Source organism: Lepidochelys kempii, chromosome 13, assembly GCF_965140285.1.
Source record: "Lepidochelys kempii isolate rLepKem1 chromosome 13, rLepKem1.hap1, whole genome shotgun sequence".
Taxonomy (NCBI): Eukaryota; Metazoa; Chordata; order Testudines; family Cheloniidae; genus Lepidochelys; species Lepidochelys kempii.
In genome coordinates this window covers 6,535,117-6,562,081 of record NC_136392.1, presented here as the reverse complement: position 1 = coordinate 6,562,081, position 26,965 = coordinate 6,535,117, and the positions used below count along the sequence as shown (strand labels likewise).

Below are 26,965 nucleotides of genomic sequence, written 5' to 3'. Positions count from 1 at the left end.
TGGACTCATAAAGTATGTCAAGATATAGCCTGTGTTTTCCCTATAATTTAAAAGTAGCAGGGAAAACTTTTCCTCAGCAATACTAGTGTCTTTAATTTTAGTAGGAAGAAACATTTTTCTTTCATCAAATTTTCACTGGTTTTCAAAAGTAATATATATGTACTATAGAGGCACACAAATAACATTTAATATAATAAACAGGTAATATGGGGCACACAAATGCAATTTAATTTAATTTAGCTGGCCATCAGCTCTGGGTCTTGCATTGAGAACAAAATAACTCTGAATGTAACTTTTTTTTAATTCATACCAATTCACATGGAATACATCATCTTTCTTATATTTTCAGGGTGCTTACCCAAACCAGCTAAATCTGGAAATTAAAACCCAAGGCAGACTCCATTCTAAATATATTCAAGTTCTTCTGCCTTGCTCATCTTTGTCATCTCCAAGTTGCTTTGAGCAAAGGATACTGGCACTACTGTTTTGTCTGTTCTTGTTGGTTAGTGTCTCTGCTGTAAAATTAAATGCAGAAATACCATTTTTTCCCTGCAGAAATACCTAATTTTTAAGAAAAAAGAAAAGGAGGACTTGTGGCACCTTAGAGACTAACCAATTTATTTGAGCATGAGCTTTCGTGAGCTACAGCTCACTTCTCATGCTCAAATAAATTGGTTAGTCTCTAAGGTGCCACAAGTACTCCTTTTCTTTTTGCGAATACAGACTAACACAGCTGTTACTCTGAAACCTGATTTTTAAGGTGATGACAGACAAGCTTAGTAGGAGCTGGAGGTGAAGGTTTACGCTTAAGCAGATTTATTAATTCAGTAATGTGAGATGAGTGGTACAAAAGCTGATATTTTCCCCCATCTGTTCTTTTTTGCTTTAAAGACCACCTGAGGGAGACAGCTATCAGAACAGTGGAGGAGAGGGCTACCAGAACAATGCTGTAGATCAAAGCTTCTGGGAAACATTTGGCAACTCGGACCCACCCAAGGCTCATAAATCCCCAAGCAGTGACAGTTGGACCTACGTGGATAATTCCACAGAGAAGAAGAGCTCTGATAGCTGGGACGTCTGGGGTTCAGGGACGGTCTCCAACAACAAGAACAGTAACAGCGATAGCTGGGAAAACTGGGAGACCAACTGGGAAAATGCAGGAGGGGAGAGCAAGACCAAAAAATCCCCCAAGAAAATGACAAAAGTGTCTTCAGCAGCTGATGATGGGTGGGATAACCAGAACTGGTAGGACTCTGTAACCCTGCTTCGCATGGCGAAGGAAGGAGTCCATGCTGTCTGATGAAAAAAGTTTCACACACAACTGGATTAACATGGTTGTCCTTATTGACCTGTTACCTTGTGCTTCCCCTTCATTCTCCTTTCTTTTGTTCCAGTTTAGAAAAACAAAGTGTCTCAGTCTCATCATGACCATATGAAGATATGGCTGTCCCGCTGTAAAGGATAGTAATAGATATATTCTCCTCACCATAGCGCTATTGGAGCCGGGTATGCTAAGCTCTTAACATGAGAATTCAGAGGAACAAATCAGTGCAAGCATGTTTTCATGGCACAATACTGCATGTGTAGTTTCTTAAGATTGCCCCTCCAGTATTCCTAACTTCTAATGAAGTTCTAGAGAACATGTGGGGTGGGGTGATGCCGGGAAAGGAGGGGATATATCTTCAACAGATAGCCAGCAATTGAACGAGTGAACTGCAGTTGAATAAGTACCAGTTTAAATGCCTCTCTCTACTGCTGGGACTGCATTAAATCTGGCAGTTAAAAATGGCCATTAAGACCCTTTTTATTGAAGCTGTATTTTTAAACTTTGCAAGGTTTGAGAACTTTTTTTAAACCTTTTTTTTCCTTATAGAGAGAATTCCTAGATGAGCAAAAAACTAGAGCTAGATAATTGTTAGTATGTAACTCACCGTTTTGTCAGCCTGACCATATAGGAGTGTTCAGAATGGCACCACTTCTTCTTCTTGCCCTTTGATTTAGGGATGTACACAGTGCAGATTTTCTGCAGGTGTATCATGCGGAGTTGTGGTATTTTTCCCTTTAACCATTAAGAAGTGTCTTCCTCTCTTTAGCTTTCTTCCTTCCAGATTCCTAATTTCATCTGCTATGTTTTTGTTAAAATGAAAGTTTTCTCCTCTTCTGCTTGAGCTTTTATCAGAATGTGTTGACCACAACAGCAATGAAACTTTGGAAAAATCCAGCAACAGCAAGATAAAATGGGAGAAGAGAGTGAAAACAAAACATTGTTAAAGATAGAGACAAGCTAATTTTGAGATGAATAGAACTCTGGGTTTAACAGTGAAACTTAAATTTGGCAGATTGATTAAGCTAATCTTCTCTTTGGTTTGTCAAATAGAAACAATTCTATAATTGTTTAAACCACCTTTTCCTCCACAATTTCCCCAATACCTTTATATATATGTATAAAAAAAAATTCAGAGGCTCTAGTCAGGTCTGAACTTTGATTTTTTTACCTTCTTTTCACGATTTATAAACCCATAATCTTTGAATATGGAAAACTAAAATAGAGGAATTCAGATGTTTCCTTTAACGAAGGTGTCTTATGTTAAGTATCTGTCTGCTGTGGGTGGGGTGTAGCTCTATTTTTTTATTGTTACTGGGATATAATGTTGTAAATATACAATATAAGTGACTACTGTAGTTAGAAGTCACTTGAAAACTTCAAATCATGGTGCCATTGGATAATACTTCAGACACCAGTGTGGAATTCTGTATCGTAGACGTTATTTGTGAACCTTCAGAGAGTAAGAATATCTTTGTATTGACAAGCTGACCAAATGATAGCTGATGCTGATCATTTGATAAGTTTTCTGTCTCAGCTATTGCTCAGTTTCTGTCATTCACCATGGAGAAGGTTCAAATTTAACCAGTGGATATTGGCCATAAATGAACTGTCTTCAGCAGCCAGAAAAAAAAAATCATGAATTACCCAAAAGTATTAATGGTTTCTCCATTTATAGTCTAAGTAGTAACATCTGTATTGATATTATGGAGAAATTTTGATCTTGCAGGATTATTTCTTGTATTTCCATCACTATTGTCTTTCTAATTATCAACTGAATATTTTTCTGATCTTACATGCTGCTTCCCCATCCTTTATCTCAATGGTTTTCTCTTGATTTAGTGCCCCTTCAGTAACCTTTTAGTGATATGTTGAGACCCACACCTAACCTGAGTACTTTATGCAGTACTAGTAATTATCCGGAGTTTGCTTGTGCCAGACTAATTCAAGGCTTTGTGTGTCACACTAAGGAATCCTAGTTGCCGAATGACCCTTTTTAAAATGGCAGCAGCACAGCAAGATCTAAGACTCCAATGCTTCTTGTGGTAGTAGCGCCATTTTCAAGAACATTTACAGCCAGAATCCATACGAGTGGTTTTACTGGAATTTCTGCTCTTCTGTTTCAGAGATATTGTTGTCATGGCTTGACTGCATGTTAAACATGTAACGATTCTTGTATTTTATGCTTACGCTTCTGTTACTTGTTCTTCCTTTCACTTGTCAACTGCCCAGTTTGAAACTAATGCATGTACTTCGCAGGCCATGCTGTGTAATTTGTATGTGAAGTGGTATTGCTCAGACTTTGACTAGCAATTATCTTTTGTGAAGTGTTGCAGTAGTAGTGACAGCAAAATGCACCTGATTAGCTGGGTTGCCTGACTTCTGAAGTTTTGTCTAATGTGATGTGAAGCTGATTCAGCTTCCTGTGTACTATTTTATTACTGTCTTTTTTCACCAGCCTCCTGAAATAGGTTGAGCGATCTATGTAAAAATAATTTGTGCATATACTATTGTCCCTGTTCTCCCCACTTTTGTGGTTTGCCTAATAGGGAATTGTTTACATCACACTTGCAGCTAAAATTGGCTCAACATAGTTTTTTAGGCCTCTACTCGAACGTAGTGAAAATCAGTGCCCTGACTGGGTACAACTGTGTGATAGGGGTGTTCTTCCAATCCAGGAGAAAGTGAAGGAATAGCTTCCTCCTTTGCACTGTTGTGGGGAGTCCTAAGATACCCTTACACTTCCAGAGAGGTACTGCAAGGTGGTTAAAAAGTAACATTGTGGTGGAAGATACAGATGGATCAGTAAAACTGGGCCTGTTGCTCAATCCAAGTGCATGCAGTTCCCATTCATTTTAGCACTCCTGAATCAAAAATGATTTTGATCGGAATCCAAACGGTCTAGCATGTCTTTGAGGAGAGGTGAGAGGAGGGTGAAACTAGGGCATTTCCTTTGGCCAATTTTTGTTCTCCTTGGTTTTAGTTTATTAGCTACTAGTTGGATAGGAAGCCACTGCCATTTGAAAGCCGTTCAGTTGTGGGAGGGCGGTGTCAAAGCCCAGTTCTTAGTGGGAATATTTTCTTATCCTGAAAGGCACCCTCGCAGCTGGCACTGCTATGTTCTTGACCTACCAATAACCAAATGGTGGAGCCTCAGCTGCATAGATATGGCCCAGCACGGAGTTTGAGACAGATTCTCAGGGTATGCAAGCCTGTAGTGCCACAGTATGCCGTGCCTGTGTTGTGGATAAACGGGACTTTTGTTTTCAGAACTCTGTCTTGCACCTTTCACTAGCATGAAAAAAAAAATTGTTTAAAAAAAACAATGAAGGGGAGATGGATGCTAGGGAAACAGTGAAGTTTTCTATTGGATACTGCATCACCAAGGTTAGCCTTCCCAGTGTTTCAATCTCCATTTCATTTAAACTGGTGGATCTCATCAATGGCAGATTTCAGCACAGAACTTCTAGGGCGTTCAAACTCGGTGCTATTTGCGAAGGAGCAAAACATCTTAGTTCTTGAGTGTTCCCAAACCAGAAACTGGATCTTCTGTTTCTAGCATTTAGAATTTTGAAATGTTGCTTTCATTTTGTCTTGAAGCCTGTCACTAGTTACTAAATTTCAAGAAATCTTTGGCCAACTCTCCTTAATTCTTGATCTGTATGATAATGCTGCTGCTTTTTTCCCCACTCCAAACATTGTAACATTCTGCAGGTAGATAATGTATTTCAGTGTAATAATCTGTGCAATAATTTAATAAGTGTGAATGAAACCTCCTTTGTATTCTAATCCAGGAAATAAGATTTAAAGATGCAGTGCCCCTTCTTGAGGTCACAATAGCAATCAACGAAAGTATGTCAGTATCCCTATTGCCTTTGTAAGTGATCTAATTTTAAAATCCCGGCCCAAGGAGGATTTGTGCAATCTAGAGCTGAAATAAAAGTAAAGAAGTGGAATCTAATGCTCATTACTAGTGTTGGATTGTAATGACCTAGAATGACCTCTTCTAGAGCCATTTTTGTGCCAGCAGAAATTTGGTAAATGAGGAGGGTACTGTATCTTTAATTTTCCTTATGTGTTATGTGAAGTTCACGGGAATGGCAATTTCAGTGAACAATATCCCTTGTTCTATGGAGTGGTACTGGACTTGAACTGCAGTGTTCTCTTTTAAAAAAGCATTACAATAAAGCAAAGAGAAATGGAATAGAGCGGTGTCAATCTCCTGAAGGGACTACACAATTTTAGAAGCCTAGGAAATACCATCCCTCTGTGTGGGCCTCTTTTTGTCTTCAATACAGTGAAACCTGATTTAAATGATCACTTTAGGGATAATACAAAATAGGTTGTTTAGTGCAGGTGGTCTCGCTAACAAAAGTGAAGCGGATTGTTAGTCAAATAAATGGATACTGTGGGGTAATCCAAAGATAGATAGTATCCTAATATTTTGACTGCGGTGTCACTGTGAAAATGGGCTGGTGCGAAGGAACAGCATAGTGGCATACCTCATCCCTGACATGGAACCCTTGGGCAGCTAAGTGGTGTCATTCATGTCCGTGTGTAGTTGGGATCACACACATTCTTGTCTGGAGGTTAGTGACTGTGATGTGAGCTCCCCTGGGCCGTGGCTGGGTTTAAAGGTGATGGTGAAGGAGGGAGGAAGTTGGTGGGAGTGCCAAGGGGGAGGGGAGCAGCTAGCACATAAAGATTCATGTTGAACTGTAAATTTGATGAAAGACCAATGCTAAATCCGGCTTTTTAAAGTTTTATTTGTTTTAGGAACAGTTTTGGACAACATTTCACATGTGGTCTCAGTCCTTTATTTAAAGGTGAACTACTAAGTAGAAATGAACAGCGAGTTAAGCACAGATTTATGTGCTCAGCAATCTCACTAACCAGGCCACAGGAGCATCTGCCATAGAAATAAGAACATTTTTTAAAAAGAATGTTCTCTTCTATGAAATCTGCTATTTGATTCATGCAAGATTTCAGAGAATCATGGATGTGATGAATACCTGAACTGGGTTTGATTTTATACATTATGTGAATCTAGCCTCTGAGAGAGTTCATAAATGCTCTGAGACTGACTCCTAAAAACTTACAGATCTTGAACTGTTACCTCTTTGATCGGTCAGGACTGAATCCTTCTTGCCCTGTTCATACAAGTAGTTTTATTGACCTAGGGCTGTGTCTACAAGACAGAAGCGAACTTGGTAATTGAACTTGTGCTAGACTGCCAGACTAAATATCTCCTGTGCACTGGGTCCACTTGAGCCAGGCCATTTGATTTAAGGTTTGTCTCCTGTTGTCACTTCAGTACTGCTACACAGTTGCATGCCAAATTACATTCGTGTAGACAAGGTCTTAGCTAGGATCACTCTGAGTAAAGTGAGCAGGGAATCTATTTGACCATCAGCCTTCAAGGCCAACCACTCAGCAGCATACAAAAGCACCGTGGAAAGGCTTAACAGGTTGCACTCTGTATTTGGAATTTCAAAGCAGCTACACACAGAGCAAGAGCTGTGCAGGGAACATTGGAATTTGCAGCCTAGAGAAGCCTGTGGAAGATGGCTTTGGGGGAGGTCGATGCTGTCAACACTACAGTGAAGGAAGTGATGGCTGCTGACAATCAGCTACACTTTGGCCTTTGTCCCTTTACTGATGTGTCTTTCAAATACTATGATACCAGTTGAATGAGCAAGTTCACTGTCCAGTGGTATTACTGTTGACCAGCTAGTGACTATTCACAACAGAGGTGGATGAATAGCACCACCTCGTGGTTCTCCGCCCATTTCATTTTAAGGATTTCAAAAGAACCTACTGTTCGTGCATTCTGAGGCTTTCGACAGTAGGCAGCTGGGCATGCTGAATAAATGGCAGATTGCCTGGGATAGCGTGACTGCAATCTGAGAATACCACAAGCCATTGACTGTACATTTGGGGTTCTTTGCTCCCATGCTATAACTGCATTAATGATTCTTTATTAAAATGAGCGTTGGCCTCTTAGCGGTGTTTGCCAGGGATCCGGGAGCTGTTTGGCCTCCATTGCTTTTCATCTGAGGCTAAGTAGCACACAGATACCAGAGTGCTTAGGGCAGTGTAAGAACCTAGACAGGATTAAGTGGGCTTGTCTTCGAAGCAAGTCTGCTGGGATGTAGCCATAATGGGAGGATTTGTTAAAAATCCAGAGGAGAAAATAAATGGGGTCTGATCAGTTTCTGTTTGGAGGGAGTAAAATTCGAAGCTTAGCTATGATGATCAGTCATCCTTTCAAACCTTTAAAAGAGGTAACTTGCAAGGAGCTCCAGAGACGCTTGCTTGTCTGCTGTGGTGCCAGCTGTTGGTGTCTAATGGGCCATCTCAGAATAGCGGTACCTCCTCAAGACATTGGAGCCTTGGGAAAGGAAACGGTCTCTTCTAAGTAGTTTGCTGATATGGAGTCTAAGAAAAATGCACCTTGTATTTTTTTGGGGATCCTCCCTTCTGGGCTCTGAATTTCACCAAGACCATACCAGAGTGGCCTGGCCTGTAAACTAACTGAAAAAGAGTGTGCGTGAAATGAAGATCAAAGAGAGCCTGTGCTAGACTCCACTTGGAGACTTGAAGTGTGGTGAGCTAATGGGAAGTGATGGACTGATTCTCCCAGACTGGTGATTACGAGTGCTGCCGAGACTGAGCTTGTGCTGCACTTCGCTGAGCTTCCTATTCCCTGCTCAGGCGAGCACACGCAATGCTATCAGCCTTCCACAGTTTGCAAATCTGCCTTTGTCTTTCCCTTCAAGCTCTGCCAAGCAGCGTTCCCTCTGAGAGATTCTGAGGCTGTTGTATCACACAATAGATAAGTCACCTTCTGCCAGGAAATGCAGAAAGGCTTAGGCTTGTCTTCCTGAAATGTATTCTGTCCACATCTGATTTCAAGTGTTAATGGCTAATGATTGTAATTCTCCATCATATTGCTCAGGTTTTTGCTTTTCTGCCCTGTATACTGAAGGCTAGATGTTTTAAAAAAATGTTCGAACCTGCAATTTATGTCCCACTGTCTGTCTATACCAGTTGTACCTGGAACAAGGAAGTCCTGGTTAAGGTCAGGCTCAGAATCAGGTCTTCATTCTCCTAAAACCTTCCAGCATTTGTGACTGCATATAAAAACTCTGATAGTTCTAAAGTGAATGGCTGGTACTTAAAACTAATGTGTATCTTTGCAATACACATTTCTATTGACATTAGTAATTAGTCATCACACCGATACTATAAATGTGTAATAAACTGTATTGAACTCACAGTTCTAGTCCTGGGTGGGATTTTCATAAGCACTCCTCATTAACCTAATTCTGCTCCTGTTGAAGTCAATATGAGTTTGACCAGTGGTTTCAGTGGGAGCAGTGTTAGGCCAGCGCACACATGAATAATATGGTATCTTAACACTCTCACTTGTCTGTGATATCTCATACATGCAACATTGTTCAACTCTGCTTATGGCAGGTCTAGATAAAATGGTAGTTAAAATACTGTTAGTTACATAGGGCCTTTTCTACTCCAGCACTGTAACTAACCATTGCTAACACTGGTGGGGCAGAACTGGCTGCGAAGTGAGAAACTTTTTGGCAAAAAAACTTCGCATAAAAAAGGCCACATATATCAGATTGCAATCCATGATACCCGCGACAGTGCAAACTTGAACGTCCTCAGTGAACAAGGGAATACGAAAATGACTTGAAAGAGGATGAAGAATCTTGAAAGTAAAAACTCCCTGTTATTGAAAGCCTTCTTTTGGCCGGTGAGTGTGCCTGTTTTAATCACATTGATCTGTGCTTTAACTCACTATTAAGTTAAACTGATTTTTTCCTGCAGTTTACCATTTATGCTTTGCAGAGCCTGGGTACATGGGATTTGATATCCTAATGGAGATCAACCTTCCCTTGAAACAGTGTGTGCAGAGGGTCACTGTGCTTCTTTCAGTAAGTAAGAAGCACTCGAACGTTGAGTATCCCTTTCAAGTTTTCATGACTCTGCTGGAGTGCGAAAGTGTACAAATGGAACATGTACATCATATTCCAGTCAAATGAAAGATGCACATCATTAAAAGGTCAAGGACTCTTTCTCCTTCTAAAACTGCTTATACAGTGTGTGTGGTCTACTTAGACTAAGTTCTAGGGCAGATACTGTCATTTTTGTTCTGTGTTTGTATAGGGCCTAGTACAGTGGGATCCTGTCATGACTGAGGCTCTAAGTGCTAATGCAAAGCAAACAAGAAGAAGAAGAATAGATAAATGTATAGACCGAGCAACTTCAGCTTGAATTATTGATTCTGAAGCCTTGGGCAAGTCTCTTAAATCTCTCCCTCTCTGTTTCCACATCTGTAAAATGGGAGTGATATTCAGTCCTCCCATCACTGCTCTGACGTAAGCAATCAGCTCTCAGACGGTTTTTCATCTTCAAAGTGCCGTACAAAATCTGGTTTCTGCTATATGAAAATGCTGCTGAAGCACCGTGCAGAGTCTAATCTTCCTTTTGTTCATGCGCTGACTCCATCCTGAGTTTGTGGTGAGCACATCTTGTGCTAACAGCAGTGGAATCTTTCTCATAGATGTCCAGAATGAGCTGGGCTTGTGACTTATTGCCTTTGTTCATGTTGAGGCTGCTGTTGCCAACCAGTGCTGTCCGGAAACGGGATAAAACGAGGAAACAATGGTCAGATGTAAACATAGAGACACTTAGTCATGCTAGAAGAGGAGAGAATCAGGCAATTAGTAGCCACGTCCTTTTGTCCCACAGCCAGAATAAGAATGAAAGCTCATTCAGGACTTGTGGTATCTTCCTTGGATAACAGGCCACTTGCTTTTCTTGAGCTTAGTTTTGGCATAGCTCTTCCTGGCACATTCATCTAATCTGTAATCTCCATCTAACCTTGCTTTCATCACACTGCAGACCCTGTTGTTTGTGTTGCAGTAGTAGAGATTGAAATCAAGAGGCCCTGTTGTGCTGAGCACTCTATAAACCTGTAAATAAAATTTGGGAGCTCCTACTCTAAGATAATGACAAGGTGAGGTCCTTATGCATGATCAGCGGCAGTCCCAATTTTCTTTATGGCCGCCAGAGGGGGTTATTTTACTACCTGCTGTAATAAAACAAACCCAGTTTAAAGGGTTTAGAGACTAGAAATTAGACACAATGCTAGCATCCTTGTTTGTCTCCTTGCTCCCCCATCTTCTCACCACACCCTCTGTTCTTTGCACCTCTTCTCTGGGTCCAACTTTTACCCTAATGTTACGCTTGGATGTTGTGATGTTAGTCCTTTGTTGTTGCTTCTGTAGCAGACACAGCGAGTGGCTGTGCCTGTGATTTTTGGGGACTTTCTTCTCTCTGGCTGAGCTACTGCATCTTACTGGATGAAGCCAGTTTAAAGTGCTGGGTTTAGTCTGATTCCATCCGGAAGAGTTAACCCTCATCTCGTCAACCTGGTCCTCGGCCTTTAGACTAACCCAAACTCTTTTCTTTGTGATGGGAAGGTAGTGAGGGTCAGAAGGAGAGGAGGGTGGTGTTCCTAGGGCTTGTTGTATTGTTCCTTAGCAACACCCAATGGCTGATCCAGTGCCGTTAATTAGAGGCTCTGCTCATGTCTGCTCCAGCAATTGCTCACAGAACAAATGTTTTAAAATGGGTCTGGCTAGGATGACACAGAACACAGCAGACGGAGCCGTTCCTGGCAAGCTAAGTGCAATGTTAATTATAACATAGTGTGTTCTCACTGCACTGTGAAAGAGCGGGGGTTGAGTACAGAAGCTGAGGAATTATTCCTTACATGTCTAAAGTTTGTGAGGCCTTCCATCCCCTGGGGAAGACTTTGGTTCCAGAATCAGCTACTGCCCGTTTACGAAATATTCCAATTATTGAGAGGCAGAGTAAGCTATTGGATAGGGCACAGGACCGGGAATCAGGAGACTTGAATTGTTTTTCTGACTCTGCCATTCACCAGCTGAGAGACCTTGGGCAAATCACTTGACCCCTCTGGGTCTCTTTCCCCTGCAACCCTTTGGCTTGCCTATTTAGTTTGTCGGCTTTTCTGCGCAACGACCATCTCTGTGCTTGTACAGTGCCTCACATAACAGAGCCCTGATCTTGGGCTACCAGGCACAACTGTAATACACATAATATATAATACTCAAGGAGGAACCTGTGGTTTTCTCCCCATCCTTCCATTTATGCCATGATTGTCTATCTCTGCATATGCAACATGTTTCATAATAATCATAAATGGAGCAGACTTCCTCTTTTGCATTTAGCCCCTTTCCTGTAGAAGCAGTATAACTAATCTGCACCATACGCACTGCAGGGAGATTGTATATTTCCAAGGAGGGATGGGAGAAGCTGCCCAAGGGTTATATGGTGCTCTATGGGAGCAGTGGGTTTTTTATCTTTCTCACTGGGGAAGCAGGAGTGGAGTGTGCTGCAGAGATAGCATGCTCAGGCCTGTGGGTGAGGGGCCTTTCATCCTCAGTCTCTCAGTGATCTCTCTAACATCTGTCCCCCTTATGCCTGGGTCAAGCCAAGTCGTTTTCATAAACACCAAATTCACTCTCTAGTGTTACACGCTAAAGGATGAGACTTCGCTTTCTGAGAGAGAACTTTATTATCCCTTGAGTTCTGGACTTTCTTAGGCAGCTTCTTACAGGCTCGGTCTTCCCTGCTCTGGACATACAGGTAGGATTCGTAAAACACATACGTGCATTCGCTTATCAATTGCCCGGCTTTTTTTTAAAGGGGCAGTTCCTGTTTCCTACTAAACAAATATTAAAAACTTGCTAGAAAATACATAAGTCTGCAATGTAGAACCATTGCTACAACAACCTTTATTCCAGGGTCCTCAGACAGGCACATATGGACATTTTAAAATAAAAATAAAAGGCAACCTTGTTATACTAGATTCCACACTGCTTTTCTCATCCAGATCCTTTTCTGTTTTTGCTGGAATAGCAGTAGCTGAATGCAATGTGTTTTCTTGGCATGGCTCACTAAGCATGACTTAAAAGGAGGAGATAAGAGCACAGAGCAAAGTGGTACAGATAATTCTGATATTGACATGAAAGAGGTAGGAGCCCTTCCTGTCACTCTGGAGTGGCTCCAGAGGGAACCAGATCCTTTTAGACTGACATGACACTACAGCCTTGGTTTGGGGTTTTTTAACTTGGGGGTTGTTGGAGGGAGGGAGAAGGCTTGGAATAACCCCACTCCCAAACACACACACACACACCAAGAATGGTGAGGAAAAGGGCAACGAAGAAGACATAGCTCTTAGATGGTTTCTCTTACACAAGTTTGTTGATTTCCAGTGTTGCAAACTCTCATGATTCTTTATCGCAAGTCTCATAATATTTGCTTTGTTTCAAGCTCCAGCTTCTGGAGTTATGTGATAAGAGAATCTCAGCTTTCATTTGAAAAAATAAATACATTTCTAGCCCTAATGTTTCTGGAGGAAAACCTTGAAAACATGTCCCCTAAAGACTCAAAACCCAGAAAGCAAATAAAAGCCCCGCCCCCTACAAATCTATTTTTTGTAAATTGTTCTTATGATTTCAAGGGGCTTAATTCATGATACTTATATGCTCAGGTTTAGCAAGACTCAATTTCTATTGGAAAAAGCTGTATATAGTGAGCTAGTTTCCTCTGGCTATACCTGTGTTGCACCGTTGACCTCAATAGGGTCCAATATCTATGGTATTTTCTGGAATGAAAGGTAGAACGATCAAGGATGTGAAAGTTCCAGTCTTAGATTTGTAACTGGTTAATGAGAAGTTGTTGAATAGCATGCTCGTTTTCTGCCAGCACTATGTAATAAATCTCCTTAGCATCGGATACATCTGCTGTTCTGTCTCATTATAGACTCCCAAGATAGAAACAAAGGGTGGACTAGATTCTCATCTAGAGCATTAGGGCACTTTTAGAACACTTCCCCAGTGCAAAGCTGTCCTAAATATGGCTTAGCTGACCACAGGAGTATTCCCTTGGGCAAGGGGTGTTCATAAGTGGAGTGGCCCCGGTGTTAGAGCACAAAGCCACCTTTGCACCCCTCAGCTGCAGGGAGCAGTCAGTCCTCCAACATTGCTGAGGATTTTGGCCTCTTATGTGTACTAACCTCCATCTTTTGTTTGTTACTCTGCAGTTGCAGTGCAGAAAACTGAGCTAACCTGCAAACAGCCTCAGCCCTGGCTTGTAGCTACTTAGCAGAGTAGGAACCTCTTCTAAGGAGCAGAGGGAAGAGCCTGACTTGTGTAGAATGCTCTACTTTCTACCTCCCACCAACATGGTTCCTGACCAGGTTAAACATAGACCGTGATGAGTCAAAGAACTACAGCTAGGGAACATGACTTACAGCAAGAACTGTTTGCTGTCAGCAGAAGAGGGTCAGACTCACTCTCTCACACCCTTGATGGAAACACAGTCCCTAAAATCAGGGATTCTACAGTGCTAATATTGGCTGTAAACTAAGCTTTCACTGATTTGAATAAATATCAGTGGAAAAATAATGACCCCCACAAGTTGGATGGGGTATCTTTTATTGGACCAACTTCTATCTCTTTCACCAACAGAAGTAATTTTTTTATTGGACTTCTCACCTATCTTGTCTCCAGTTGCCTAGGACCCAGCCAGCTGTAACAACAGTAATGAAGAATAATTTCTGGCACCAGGCATGTGCCATTGCATGTACTAGTTGGGAGTATGGAAATAATTTGATACCAAGATGCAGCCAGCCTCTTTTGCCCTATAATATACAGTTCTATGCATGCCATGACTTTTATACTTCTGCCTGCAGGCCCTGAGATGCAATACAGAGAACAAAGTTTGGACAAATAATAATCCAAACTTTGCAGTCATTGACAAGGATGACTTTGACAGTCCGCAGCATCCTCTGCATTATGTTTGAAGCGCCGTCACATAAATAAAATACATAGCAAACCTTTTTTTTTTTTCTCCTTTTTGATGACACACATTTATCATTTATAAACAAGCTCCTCCGATTCCCTTGTGTCCCCCTCATCCCCACTAAAAAATAGAACGGGGTGCTGGAAGCTTCTGCTTGATGTAACAACTTTCAGAATATTGAGCTGCAAAATAAGACATCCAGTTTTACTCATGGGCTCCTCTGTGTCTTCTGTATTTCTAATGAGTTGATTTGGTTACTAATCCTCTGAAATGGAAAAATTCAGATATGCTAAACCCTCTGGAGAGGAAACCTAGATAAAATAACTCTGCGGTGGCATATGCATATTCATCATATCCAAGGACTGCAAAATAATAAGTTGTATAGTATGTGTCATCTGATAGCTAATTAAACATCTGTGTGTGTGGGGGGGGGTGAAGGTGTATCTCTAAGGATCATGTTACCCACCCCTAAAATGCAGCCAGCTCTGGGGTGGAGCTTAACCGATGCTTAGCAGTGCCTTCCATGGTATGCAACACTTGAGAGTGCGGACTAAAGATGATGATGAAACTGCAGTTGGCTTCCTTGAGGTAAAAAGAGTGCAGTTCTGTGCCTTTAGGGCACATTTGGTTATGGTGTTAGCATCCTTATTTTTATGAAAAAGGTGATGGGCTCCAATGGGCTATATTTTGCAGAAGGCCAGGTGGACATGTAACAATGTGCGTACCTCACTGGGCAGGCAGTTACCGTGATTGCATGTGCAGATTGGGGATCTGTTTGTGCAGATCAGGCAGGCAACTGCACCTGGGCCTTTGTTGATAGCTTGGTCCTTAATGACCAAAAGTGTGAGGAACTCAGCTTTACACCTCATCAGAAAGAAGCACTTCCCAAAAGACCGTGGCTTTTACCAGGGTCATCCTGAGAGCAGGAGTGGCTAGGATACCTGTACTGGGTGTAGCAGCACCTCCATCAGGCAGCTTAGGGTGAGCTTCCCAGCCATCAGGGCGCCCTTGTGCTGGGCTGCTGCATAATGGTGCCCCCTTTGGTCCCTGCAGGAACTGCATGGTTAGAGACATTGGTGAAGAAAGAGTGTAAGTAATTCCTCTTCCTTGTTTTTCGTGGGGTTACGTTAATGTTTAGTTTAGATGCATATGGCACTTTACGCAAGGCTGTTTGGAGAAGCAATAAACCTTTCCTCTTGTACAATCTTTTAAAAACCGGTTGACAAGTGTCACAGTACCTTAAACGGTTACCATAGCAGCAAAACAGTCTCTTTCTGCTTTAGAGCTTTGCTCTAACTATTTTCCATCTTTAATTTGTTTGTTCTGGAAGAAGTTCAAAATCTGATGGGTAAAATATCAGCAATATCCCAATGCCATAAACCATGGAGGGAAGAATAATGTACCTAAGAGCAAAAGCAAGTGGGACCGTCGGGCCACTCTATACTACCACAATAGGAGGGCATGGTTACGGTATGGATCAGAGCTGTCTTGTAAAGGAGAGCTACCTGTGTGAGAGTGTAGCCTGGCTACAGGGTGATGGGGACTGTAACTTCTAACCGCGGGCTGAGCAGGTCCCCTGGCTTGCTTATCGTTGTGGTAGTGTGCACAGAGCCTTAGGCCATGCTTGTGAGTGACTTAGGTCAGAACCATAAAGCAAGCTGCACTGTGGTTTCCACTGGTAACAGCAGTGCAGGGAGCACTTCGGTCGTGGGGAGGGTGGGGAGTCAATTAGCTATTAATAATTGCTTGGCAAAATAAAAACTGAAGCCACGGGGTAGGGCCAATGATCTGGCACAGGATGACGGAGCCAGATCAGATGCCCGTAAAAATGGAAGTCACTGGACAATGGGCGCTGTCCCTCTTGATGAGCTTTGTCTTTAAGCCAGTGCCTCATTACATTACACTCACCTTCCCTTGTGCTCAGCCTAAAGTAGGAGCTAGATCTGAGGAAGATCTGTGAGAGGGGCCCCAAGCTGTCAACACCCAATGTTCTGTTACAAGGAGTGGAGCTGCAGCTCTGGGTAACAGCAAACCCAGCCCTTCCCTGAGGGCACGAGATCAAAGTCCCTCACCAGCCCTAAATACACACAGGCGACTTGAAACATCATGCTCTTGCCATTAACAATAGAAGTGTGAAAATGCCCCTACTAAAGGTATCCCAAGGCACTGGTGAGGGTTTTCTGCTTTTCTCAGAACCTGCTCAAGCATACAAGGAGAGTCTGTGTTTCCCTGGGTTTAGGAGGCAGCATGGTCATTGGGACACAGGTTAGGCCAGGATGCACTCTGTGTGTGTGTAAAAATGTAAATATATAAAGGGCCTTTCTGACGCAAACAGTCCATCATTGCTCTTATTTGCCTGGCCAGACTGCACCCACTGTTTGACTTGGACGGGAGCAGTGTAACCACTCCAGATTTATTCAGCCAACTGGATACACTTCTCCTGCTCCTTCATTAGCATAAAGGGAATCACCATTTCCTATTGGTCAGACAAAGATCAGCATAGGACCAGGTTGTGTAGTAAAAGGTTTCATTTACCTTGAGGCTACTGTCCCTTCTTCCATGGCTCCCTGCTGGCAGGGTAGGAGCACCCTGCCACCCCACCACCTCCTTTGTTGCCCCCCCCCCCCTGCTCAGTGTAACTAAGGGAAAGTGGCTTTAGGTGAACCAGCCAGGAGCAGATGAACTAAATTTAAATTCTGCCCACACCCTGTATGCTGCTGGGCCAGGCTCCTGAGGCTCCAAAAGCCGTAGTAAACCAAGGAAGAACTTCTCTGGTGCCAGTGTGATGGTCACCAGCCTGGCTAGTGCCCCAAGGACTGAGCGAGGCACTTCTAGACCTAGCAGCATGATTCTCTTCAGCTGAACTAAATTCCAAGCCTCCATAATGGGGGCGGGGACTGTAGCAGACCCATAGCCTCTGTGGCTTGAGTACAGAAGGGGACAAATATCACACAGTGAACAGAAAATTACACGGATACGGTGTAGGAAGGCCATAGGCTGCCTTATGCAGGCTGTCTTGGTTCAGGTGTCACATTAGGGGAAGGAGAGGAGATCCCATATTGTATATAGGGATTCTCAGCTGCTGTGAACACAGAGCTGATTGGTGGGTTGGGGTAGAAAACCATGTAAATTAGAGCAGTTCTGTTTTATGCCAGGTGCCACAGGAGCCCCAGCGGGATTAGCCCAAAATAAGGAGGGCCAAAAGGTGGAATAAAGCCACCTTGTAGGGTCTGCCTGGGCTGTGGCTGTGTGTACAACACCCGCTGACAGTGGATGAAAATTGCAGGGGGGATCAGGGAAACACTGTGTGCTGGCCCCGCAGCTCCCATTGGCCAGGAACAATGGCCAATGGGAGCTGTGGGGGTGGTGCCTGTGGGCACAGGCAGCACGCAGAGCCCCCTGACCCCTCTGCCTAGGGGCCGCAGGGACATGCTGGCTGCTTCCAGGAGCAGCGCAGAGCCAGGGCAAGCAGGGAGCCTGCCTTAGTCTCACTTCACCGCTGACTGGGAGCTGCCTAAGGTAAGCACTGCCCAGCAGGAGCCTGCACCCCAAGCCCCCTCCTGCACCCCGAGCCCACACCCCCAGGTGGAGCCCTCACCCCCTCCTGCATCCCAACCCCCTGTCCCAGCCCAGTGCAAGTGAGTGAGGGTGGGGGAAAGCAAGCTATGGAGGGAGGCGGGCAGGGGCATGGCCTTGGAGAAGGAGAGGGGTAAGGGTGTTCGGTTTTCTGAAATTAAGAAGTTGGCAACCCAACTCTGCAGATCAGGGCCCAAGTGCTCACCTCTCTTGCAAAGGTCTGCAGTTGCATTAGAGTCAAGGATACAAAAGCCCCAGTGGGTTTGCACTGTCTTCAGTCTCTCAGCTGCCTCTGTGGACTGGATGAAGCCATTGGTTGTTAAGCAATTGGGTATACAAGAGAATAAAGGCGCTCGGTGTTGTTATCCTCCTCATGTTCTGCTAATGTTTGAGGCTACTGGAAAAAGAAAGCAACCTGTTTATTGTAACGTTAATTTTAAATAGAGGAGTGGACTCTCTTGGAGATAAAGGGAGTATGTTCTGATGGCTCTGGTGGATTCTCGTTCTCTTTGAACCTCTCACCATGTATACAATGCATTGTGGTAGTCAAACTGGATTATTTAGATACAATTGGTTGTGCAATATGACAGCAAAACTGGGGCTGCTTAGATGCAGGCAGTCAGTTGTAACAAAGGGAGAGGAGAATTCTCTCAATAGAACTGTGCTGAAGCCACACTTGGAATGCTGGATTCCTGGGCACCTCAGTATTGGAAGGGAGATGTTCGGTGAAGAACCACCACAACAGGGTCTAGGGGGATTAATATGAGGGGTAACATAAACAGGGATAATAGCATGACTCTTGCTAGAGCTAGTGGGGGAATGTGACAACTATCTACAGATGTCTGAAGAGTGTGAATGCCAAGCAAGAAGCAGCATTAACTGGTGGCATGAGAAGGAGCTGAGCAGAAGTTATGCAAACTAAATGAAGAATCTAGGCTAAAATATATCCCTGGGGTAACTCTACTCAAACCAGTATAGTTATACCAAGGATTAATTTGGCCTGATATCACCCAGGAATCTCCTGAGCAGGAGATCTGTGAACTGCGGAACAGTTTCCAAAGAGAAGTGGTAGAAACTGCATGGCTGGGGACATCTTAGATTCGGCTACACAGAACACCAGAGAAGAGTTTGATGGGAACAAGCCCAAGAGGGTAGACTAGGGCCCAGGTCTTCAAAGGTATTTAGGCACTCAGCTCCCATTGAAATCAATGGTAGTTAGGCTCCTAAGCACCTTGAGCATCTGGTCCTAGAGAATCCAATAGGACTTTTCTCTTCCAACTTCTTGGGTCTTATGGCCTCATCATGTATGATCAGCCATCCCTGCTGGCTATCCCACTCCTGAAGTCTCCATATTTTGCTTGCTTGGTCTGTCATCAAGAAATCAATTAAATATATAAATACATGTTTATTATTTATTAATAAATCAATGGCTTGTGTTTATGAATGACTGGGAAGTACTTTTTTGGCTCATTTCAATAATTTAAGAACCCCCACAGAAAGCTATCAAAGACAGCATAAACCAACTGGTGGCACCCAGGGGTGAATGGTATACAGCTGCTTAGCCTGGCCTCAACTGAGGAGCTTTCACCAAGTTCAATTCTTGCAGTGAAGAACTGAATTGAAGTTAGCATTGAGGTCAGAGCCTATCTTGATAAGTAGTGGGACTAGTCTAAGATAGCAAGAGTGGCTCCTTTGGTCAGATTTCCTCCCTTCCTCCCGGTCACATTCTTCTAGAAATCAGATGTAATCATGATTTTGAGATCTGGCACATGAGGGAGATGGATCTGGTGGTGGTCTGGTCCAGAACTATCACACAGGCCTGAGCTGCAAACTTCAGCCTGTAGCAAAACAGCGCAAAGGGTGAGGTTGAGTTTAATGACCTAGTTCAGACAGATGGCTGTATTCTCCATCAAAGAAGAACACTCAATCATCAATGTCACAGAGCTAGTGCTCTGGTGGGGATATTAGCTACCCAGTTCCTGTATGGTGAACTGCTGCCTAAGCTGATCTAATTAAATCTGGCATCTGGTTTATTAGTACTTCAGCTTTATTAGGCTTCTAATTGAAGCAAAAAGACTCCCTAGCTGACGTGGCTCACTCCCTGTCCTATCCTCCCTGCGTTTTCTTTTGCAAGATTTTGTTTCTCTGATCAGTCTCTCGTTTTTTGCTTGTTTCTGCCAGCCAATATTTTTCACTCCTGATTGAGAGGAAGGGAATATAATTGCATGTACATCCAACATCAACAACAACTTTAATTAACTACTTCCTGGTTCGTCTTGTGCTGACCTTTGCAGACTGAATAGCATTGCTTCTGTGTCTGCCCAAACCTTGGGAAAAGATGTTGGTAATGATGGGAAAGGCCAGCAGCAGCTGAGGTGGTATCCCTCTCTGGGAGTAGAGTTAAAGGGCAAAAACAGGCGGCACAGCATAGGCAAATATCATGGCATGGGCAGTGACAGACCCATGTGCGCTTACTTTTCTTGCCAATTAGACCCCCATCTTACACATGCTTAACTTTAATAAGACTTCTCATGTGCACAAAATTAAGCATGAGTGTTAAGTCTTTGCAAAATCAGTGCCTTAGTTACTAAGGCCTGCAAATGAAGAGATCACCGAGTTTAGTATTTGAATGGGCAAAGTGTTACTGCAGTTCTTTGTTATAAAGGCAAGTGGTGCCTGTTTATATAAGGAAAGGCTTTATGAACTTTGATTTTGGACTCGGGGATTTGATTCTAGGCTCGTGACTTTGATTTTAGGCTACTGAGCTGCATTCAGAACTACACAGTTCTATCTAGGATAGGAGGAGGGTTGCATTTGCTAAAATAGATCTAGGACCAAGTCAAAGGGGGTTGCACCTGGGTGTCTCAAGGCTGACTTTGGCTCTAAGGGTAAGCTCCAGGCCCCCGTATGGATTTAATAGAAGGCATGGAAGTAGAAATTGCTGCAGTCTGTTATTTTTTTCATCACCGTTACTTGTAGCAGAACAATTGGAAATCAATGAGTTCCACGGCCTGACTCAAAACCTCCCTATTGATTTGAGAGCTGGCCGAGGAAGAGGGACAGCAACGGATTTTTGGAGACAAGGTCTATATTTAGATCGTCTATGACCATCTCTATGTAACCATGATGCTCTTGACACATGGTTCTGTCATTTCTGGCTATATTCCTGTACACCTTCCAATAAAAATACAGGTTTCAGAGGAGCAGCCGTGTTAGTCTGTCTTTGCAAAAAGGAAAGGAGGACTTGTGGCATCTTAGAGACCAACCAATTTATTTGAGCATGAGCTTTCGTGAGCTACAGCTCACTTTGTCGGATGCATGCCGTGGAAAAAACAAGGGGAAATAGGCTACCTTGCATAATGACTTAGCCACTCCCAGTCTCTATTTAAGCCTGAATTAATAGTGTCCAATTTGCAAATGAATTCCAATTCAGCAGTTTCTCGCTGGAGTCTGGATTTGAAGTTTTTTTGTTTTAAGATAGCGACCTTCATGTCTGTGATTGCGTGACCAGAGAGATTGAAGTGTTCTCCGACTGGTTTATGAATGTTATAATTCTTGACATCTGATTTGTGTCCATTTATTCTTTTACGTAGAGACTGTCCAGTTTGACCAATGTACATGGCAGAGGGGCATTGCTGGCACATGATGGCATATATCACATTGGTAGATGTGCAGGTGAACGAGCCTCTGATAGTGTGGCTGATGTTATTAGGCCCTGTGATGGTGTCCCCTGAATAGATATGTGGGCACAGTTGGCAACGGGCTTTGTTGCAAGGATAAGTTCCTGGGTTAGTGGTTCTGTTGTGTGGTATGTGGTTGTTGGTGAGTATTTGCTTCAGGTTGCGGGGCTGTCTGTAGGCAAGGACTGGCCTGTCTCCCAAGATTTGTGAGAGTGTTGGGTCATCCTTCAGGATAGGTTGTAGATCCTTAATAATGCGTTGGAGGGGTTTTAGTTGGGGGCTGAAGGTGACGGCTAGTGGCGTTCTGTTATTTTCTTTGTTAGGCCTGTCCTGTAGAAGGTAACTTCTGGGAAAACTTCTGGCTCTATCAATCTGTTTCTTCACTTCCGCAGATGGGTATTGTAGTTGTAAGAAAGCTTGACAGAGATCTTGTAGGTGTTTGTCTCTGTGTGAGGGGTTGGAGCAAATGCGGTTGTATCGCAGAGCTTGGCTGTAGACGATGGATCGTGTGGTGTGGTCAGGGTGAAAGCTGGAGGCATGTAGGTAGGAATAGCGGTCAGTAGGTTTCCGGTATAGGGTGGTGTTTATGTGACCATTGTTTATTAGCACTGTAGTGTCCAGGAAGTGGATCTCTTGTGTGGACTGGACCAGGCTGAGGTTGATGGTGGGATGGAAGTTGTTGAAATCATGGTGGAATTCCTCAAGGGCTTCTTTTCCATGGGTCCCGATGATGAAGATGTCATCAATATAGCACAAGTAGAGTAGGGGCTTTAGGGGACGAGAGCTGAGGAAGCGTTGTTCTAAATCAGCCATAAAAATGTTGGCATACTGTGGGGCCATGCGGGTACCCATAGCAGTGCCGCTGATCTGAAGGTATACATTGTCCCCAAATGTAAAATAGTTATGGGTAAGGACAAAGTCACAAAGTTCAGCCACCAGATTAGCCGTGACATTATCGGGAATAGTGTTCTTGACTGCTTGTAGTCCATCTTTATGTGGAATGTTGGTGTAGAGGGCTTCTACATCCAGAGTGGCCAGGATGGTGTTATCAGGAAGATCACCGATGGATTGAAGTTTCCTCAGGAAGTCAGTGGTGTCTCGAAGGTAGCTGGGAGTGCTGGTAGCGTAGGGCCTGAGGAGGGAGTCTAAAAATACAAATGGCTGAATCAACAATGAAACCACATGGTTACCATAAAATCCCGTGCTACCGTTACAGCATGGGAGTCAGCTGAGTGGTGTGTGAGGTGTCTATTGCTCTGGCATTTCAGTGGTTCAGAGTTCAGGTCCTCCACTCCCAGGCTGGCTGGCACTGGAATCACTAGGGGAGACCAGGTGCCCAGCGACTAGGTCAAAGAAGCACCTCAGGTTCCCTTCTAACTTGCCGGAGGAATGGCACTGACAAGTTCCAGGGGGAATGTTGCGACCTAAGAACTGGAGTAAGTTGGGGTAGACATTGCTGGCTGGAGGCTTTGCGTGTCTTCTGGAGTCACGCTGCAGATCAGCCTTCAGGCTACCAACAAAACCCCTGTTATGGGAGGTGCCAGATGTACGTACAGCCAGGTGCACACAGTTACAAAGGCAGAGATGCCTTGTCAGGCTGCCTCTGATCAGAGCAGTCAGTGACACAGCATGTTGACTTCTAAGCCTAGACCCAAATTACCACAGTGCCTCAGAAATCACTGTGACAATCTCAACACACCAAGCCCTCCTGGATGGGGAGCTAGAAGGTTAATGAAATATAGGGCCTTTAATGGTACATTTACATAGAAACTTTCATGCCAAAGGATCCCTAAAGTGCTTCATAAATTGTAAATACAACACAGAAATGCAGCAACCTCTGGTGCACGGCATGTCAGTGAGGGAGGCTCAGGTGTGGGAGAGAAAATATGGGCCAAAGACACAAGGATCATGGGATCTTTCATGTCCCCAGAGAACAAACTGGGCCTCCCACGGAGGAGGCAGATCTCATCCTCTTTACTTCAGGAGAAAAAAATTCAAAGACGAAAAACAAGTGGGAATTGAGCAGTTCCGAACGCTCTGTCGATGGTCCTTCACTTATTACAGTGCACCTCGGGCTTGGAGCCCATGTGGTTTGGTATGGTCTGAAATTGACGGAGACCTTTGCAATACCTACAGCAGTTCTAACAGAGAATGGGTCAAGCATGGAGGTGGAGTGGTCTCTGAGGGATGTCTGGGCTGAAATCACGGAGAAATTCCAGCTCAAGTAGCCTTACCTGAACTAGTTTGAATCTAGCTAGTTCAGGTCCCAGACAGCGTCTTCAGCCTCGTCTTCAGTAGGAAAAAATGGGGTGTTCTTACCTCATCTTAGCTCATGTGTGGTAACAAACGTGAGGTAAAATCACAAGCTGTTGTAGGTTTAACATGAGTGAGCAGGTCGTGGTAAACCCTAGACTGCCCTTGGAGTCTTTGCCTCCACCTCAGACATATGAAAACTACACTCTGCCTTGTCTTCACTAGGATTATACCTCACGTTAGTTACCAAGTGCGAGCTACCGTGAGGTAAGACCACACCTTGTTTCCTAGTCAAGGGACACCCTTTCAGGGAGATCTTTCCCTGTCCTGTTTGCGTGGCTTGCCTGTGTGTGTTAATACACAGCTCCAGGCTCTGCCCCACTAAGCCTTTGGAAAGCAGCTTCAGTATTTCACGTGAGAGTCAACTGACTTCATCCCCTGCCGGCGGCAGAGTGCAAAGGCCCTGCTGGCATCTGGAGTTATTAGAGTTCGCATTCCTTTTTAATTCTCAGGCTGGGACCTCTAATTGTCATGGTGTGTATGCTGGGCACAAAGTACCCACTGCATGGTGCCCAGTCCCTGGGACCGTAGGGCTTGTTCTGGCAGGGGAAGCCTGTGTGCATAGGTAAGGGCCTTCCACCACTATTGTGCAGCGCTTAGGGAATGCAGGTACCAGTGGCTTTCAGGAGCTGCTTCTCTGGAAGACTACAGGTGGATGACTCCACCCCGCTCTGCTCTAGCAGTGGTGAGGATCCCCCTGTGCACGAACGCTGATGGGAGAGGGAAGACCAGGTCAAAGGAGACCCCCTACCGATCACAAGGTGTTTAGTTGCTGTTGTCACTAACCCCAAACTGCGTAACCCCGTGAATTACCCTTGTGCAGGGCCCACCTCTGATTTTACTCAGCTTGTTCCAGCTCCTTAATGAGCAGTTTCCCCCTGTTTTCAGAGGAGAGACACACTCCACAGCCTATTTAAAACCACACCTTCTTCCTCAACCTTAGAGTTGTTCATTAAAGCAGCTGCAGGCCAAGGGCTAGGGCTCTGAGCCTCTTGGAGCAGCCAGCCGGCTTTCCCCAGGTAGAACACAAGGGTTCTTTCATCCCAAGGCGGTTTGCAGGGAGAAAGGGAGGAACCCAAAGTAAGGATCAGATTGCAGCAGGCTCCACCTCTAAATGACATGCTCCAGGAGAAAAACATTAAGTACCTGCACCTACCTGTTACACAGCCAGGATTGAGCATAGTCAAGGGGGAGAGGGGAGGAAATCATCCTTTGGAAACAGCCCCCGGAGTGCTCCTGAATTTCCTGTCTCCCATCTTTTTCCAGAGACGCTGCAAACAGCCTATATCAGGTGCTTTAGCTCTGCTAAGGAGGAGTGGAGCTGGGCAGTGCTAATCAGTTGACTCTGGCAGTCACACATACTGCAAACAGAAAGGCAGGAAAGTAAATGGGACGTCAGCTGTAGCTGTCAAAGAGCTCCCTGAATGGTCCTCTGGAGCTGGGAGGCAGCTGTTTGCACACACATGCTCGCACGCCAAGCACCGTTAAGTTCTTACTACCTCTGGTGTGTGCCTGAGCCAGGATGGAGAGTATTAGCAACAGCCTGAAGAGTAAAGCAACCGAGAGACATCACAGGGCAGAGGTGATGATTGCAGGAGAGCAGCTGAGGTACGGGGGGCTCAGACCTGGGGGTGGGGGGAGCTTTTGCTGTCACCTTCTGCTCAACTCTGGCCTGATGTGCCTATGTAAATAAGTGGTTGTAATTATTAATCAGGCAGCGAATGGAGTTTGTAGGGGGGTTGGGAGGGAGAAGAGAGAATCAAGGATAGAAAGACGCTGAAATAAGAGGCTAAAAGAGCTATTAGTGGGCTTGTGGCTACAAACTGTCTAGCATAGCCCCCCAGTTCTTGTGGGTTCAAAGCACTATTTCTGTGCAGAGCTTTTCTTCCTTCTGGGGTTTCCAAGTGATCAAAATCTGTCTCTTCTAAGGTATTTCCTGCCCCCTGCTCCCATTTCCTGACTTGTCTTTTATAAAAATCAGTTTCTTTTTAGTAATCACCCCTGGATTTTTAGCATGGGCTGTTACTGTCCTCTGCTCCCAAACTTCCTAAGTGAAGGGGAAAACTTCCCTCATTAAATAAAACAGCCAGTTCCTGGGACATGGGCACCGGGGAAGGAAGAAGACTTCAGCTTCCTCTTCATTGTTTAGTCGTCGTTTGCTTTTCAAACATTAGCCCTTGTTTTGCTCAATACTCCTTGGAGAGAAGGACACCTTGTCAACCTCGGAGTCTGAGTTGTGACATTGAGCTGCTAACACAAGGTCTCTGGTCTTCTGTACATATTTCTAGCTGATCATTTTAGTTGCTGCATCTCTGATCTGGGCTGGAAGAGTTTCAGCGAGTTTTGAGAACAGGTAAAATTTTCAAAAGTGCCAAAGTTCCATTTCCAAAAACAATTTAGGTGGCAAAGTGCCCAAGTCTCTTCTGAAACAGGGTGCAGGTGTCACCCTGCAAAGAGTAACTGGGCTGGTGAGAGCCAGGGTGAGACCTTCTGCTTGTGGGCTGGTTACTGGCGTTAGGGATCTGAGACATAGCTGCAGAGCACAAAGTCCCTCATGGTTACAGGGCAGGGGGTGGCAGAACCCCTTACTGGTCTGTGTGGTCTCCAAAACATCAGCATAGGCTCCTCAGTGGCTTTACCCACTGTGTCAAACTGCTCCAATTCTGACACCACATTCATTCACATGCAGGGTTATTTATTGTTATATCTTCTTAAATGTATCTGATAAAACTCTTTAGGAATGAGCCAATGCTTTCCTTCCCTGCCTGCAAATGAAGGGGATAATCACTTTACAGGCACCTGTTTTGTTTTGTTTTTAAATGGAAAAATCCCTGCTCATCTCTCTCCCTCCAGGAGCACAGGCTGTTTGTTAAGCTCCATGATTTTTATCTGGGCAGAGAGTAGAAAACTTGCCGTCCTTAAGCAACGTGAAGCATCCAGAACTCATGTCACTAGCTAATTTTAGGATCTGTGAGTTGGATCAGGAAAGAAAGCACCCTACTCCAGGGGGTCCTTGGAGTGTCAGCCTTATCCTTGTTATTTATTTGTATTATGCTAAAAGCCTACAATGCCCAGCATGGCATCAGGGCCCGTTGTGCCAGGCACTAGACCCTCAGTAACAAAACAAAACAAAAAAGACAGCACGTGCCCCAAA

At 44.2% G+C, this 26,965-nt stretch overlaps 2 protein-coding genes across 23 annotated transcripts in view; one reads left to right on the top strand and one right to left on the bottom strand.

Annotated features, from left to right (window-relative positions):
- Positions 1-26,965, top strand: part of ARFGAP1 (ARF GTPase activating protein 1) — a 96,900-nt gene that overhangs the window by 28,821 nt on the left and 41,114 nt on the right. For 2 of the 22 annotated variants that reach the window (XM_073309088.2, XM_073309087.2), the window contains one exon: positions 892-19,258. The exons of 19 other annotated variants lie outside the window; for them this stretch is intronic. In XM_073309088.2, coding sequence (XP_073165189.1) covers positions 892-1,249 — 358 coding nt within the window. In that variant the 3' untranslated portion in view covers positions 1,250-19,258. Of the gene's footprint in view, positions 1-891; positions 19,259-24,984; positions 25,420-26,965 lie in introns of those variants that run through there. One more of the 22 variants, XM_073309090.2, reaches the window with a different exon arrangement.
- LOC140896899 (uncharacterized) lies at positions 16,898-25,219 on the bottom strand. Its single transcript, XM_073308991.2, has 3 exons — positions 24,968-25,219; positions 21,689-22,643; positions 16,898-17,165 (listed from the first exon to the last, which is right to left on the bottom strand). Exons 1-3 carry the CDS (start codon positions 24,990-24,992, stop codon positions 16,898-16,900), a joined length of 1,248 nt encoding a protein of 415 aa, XP_073165092.1. The 5' UTR covers positions 24,993-25,219.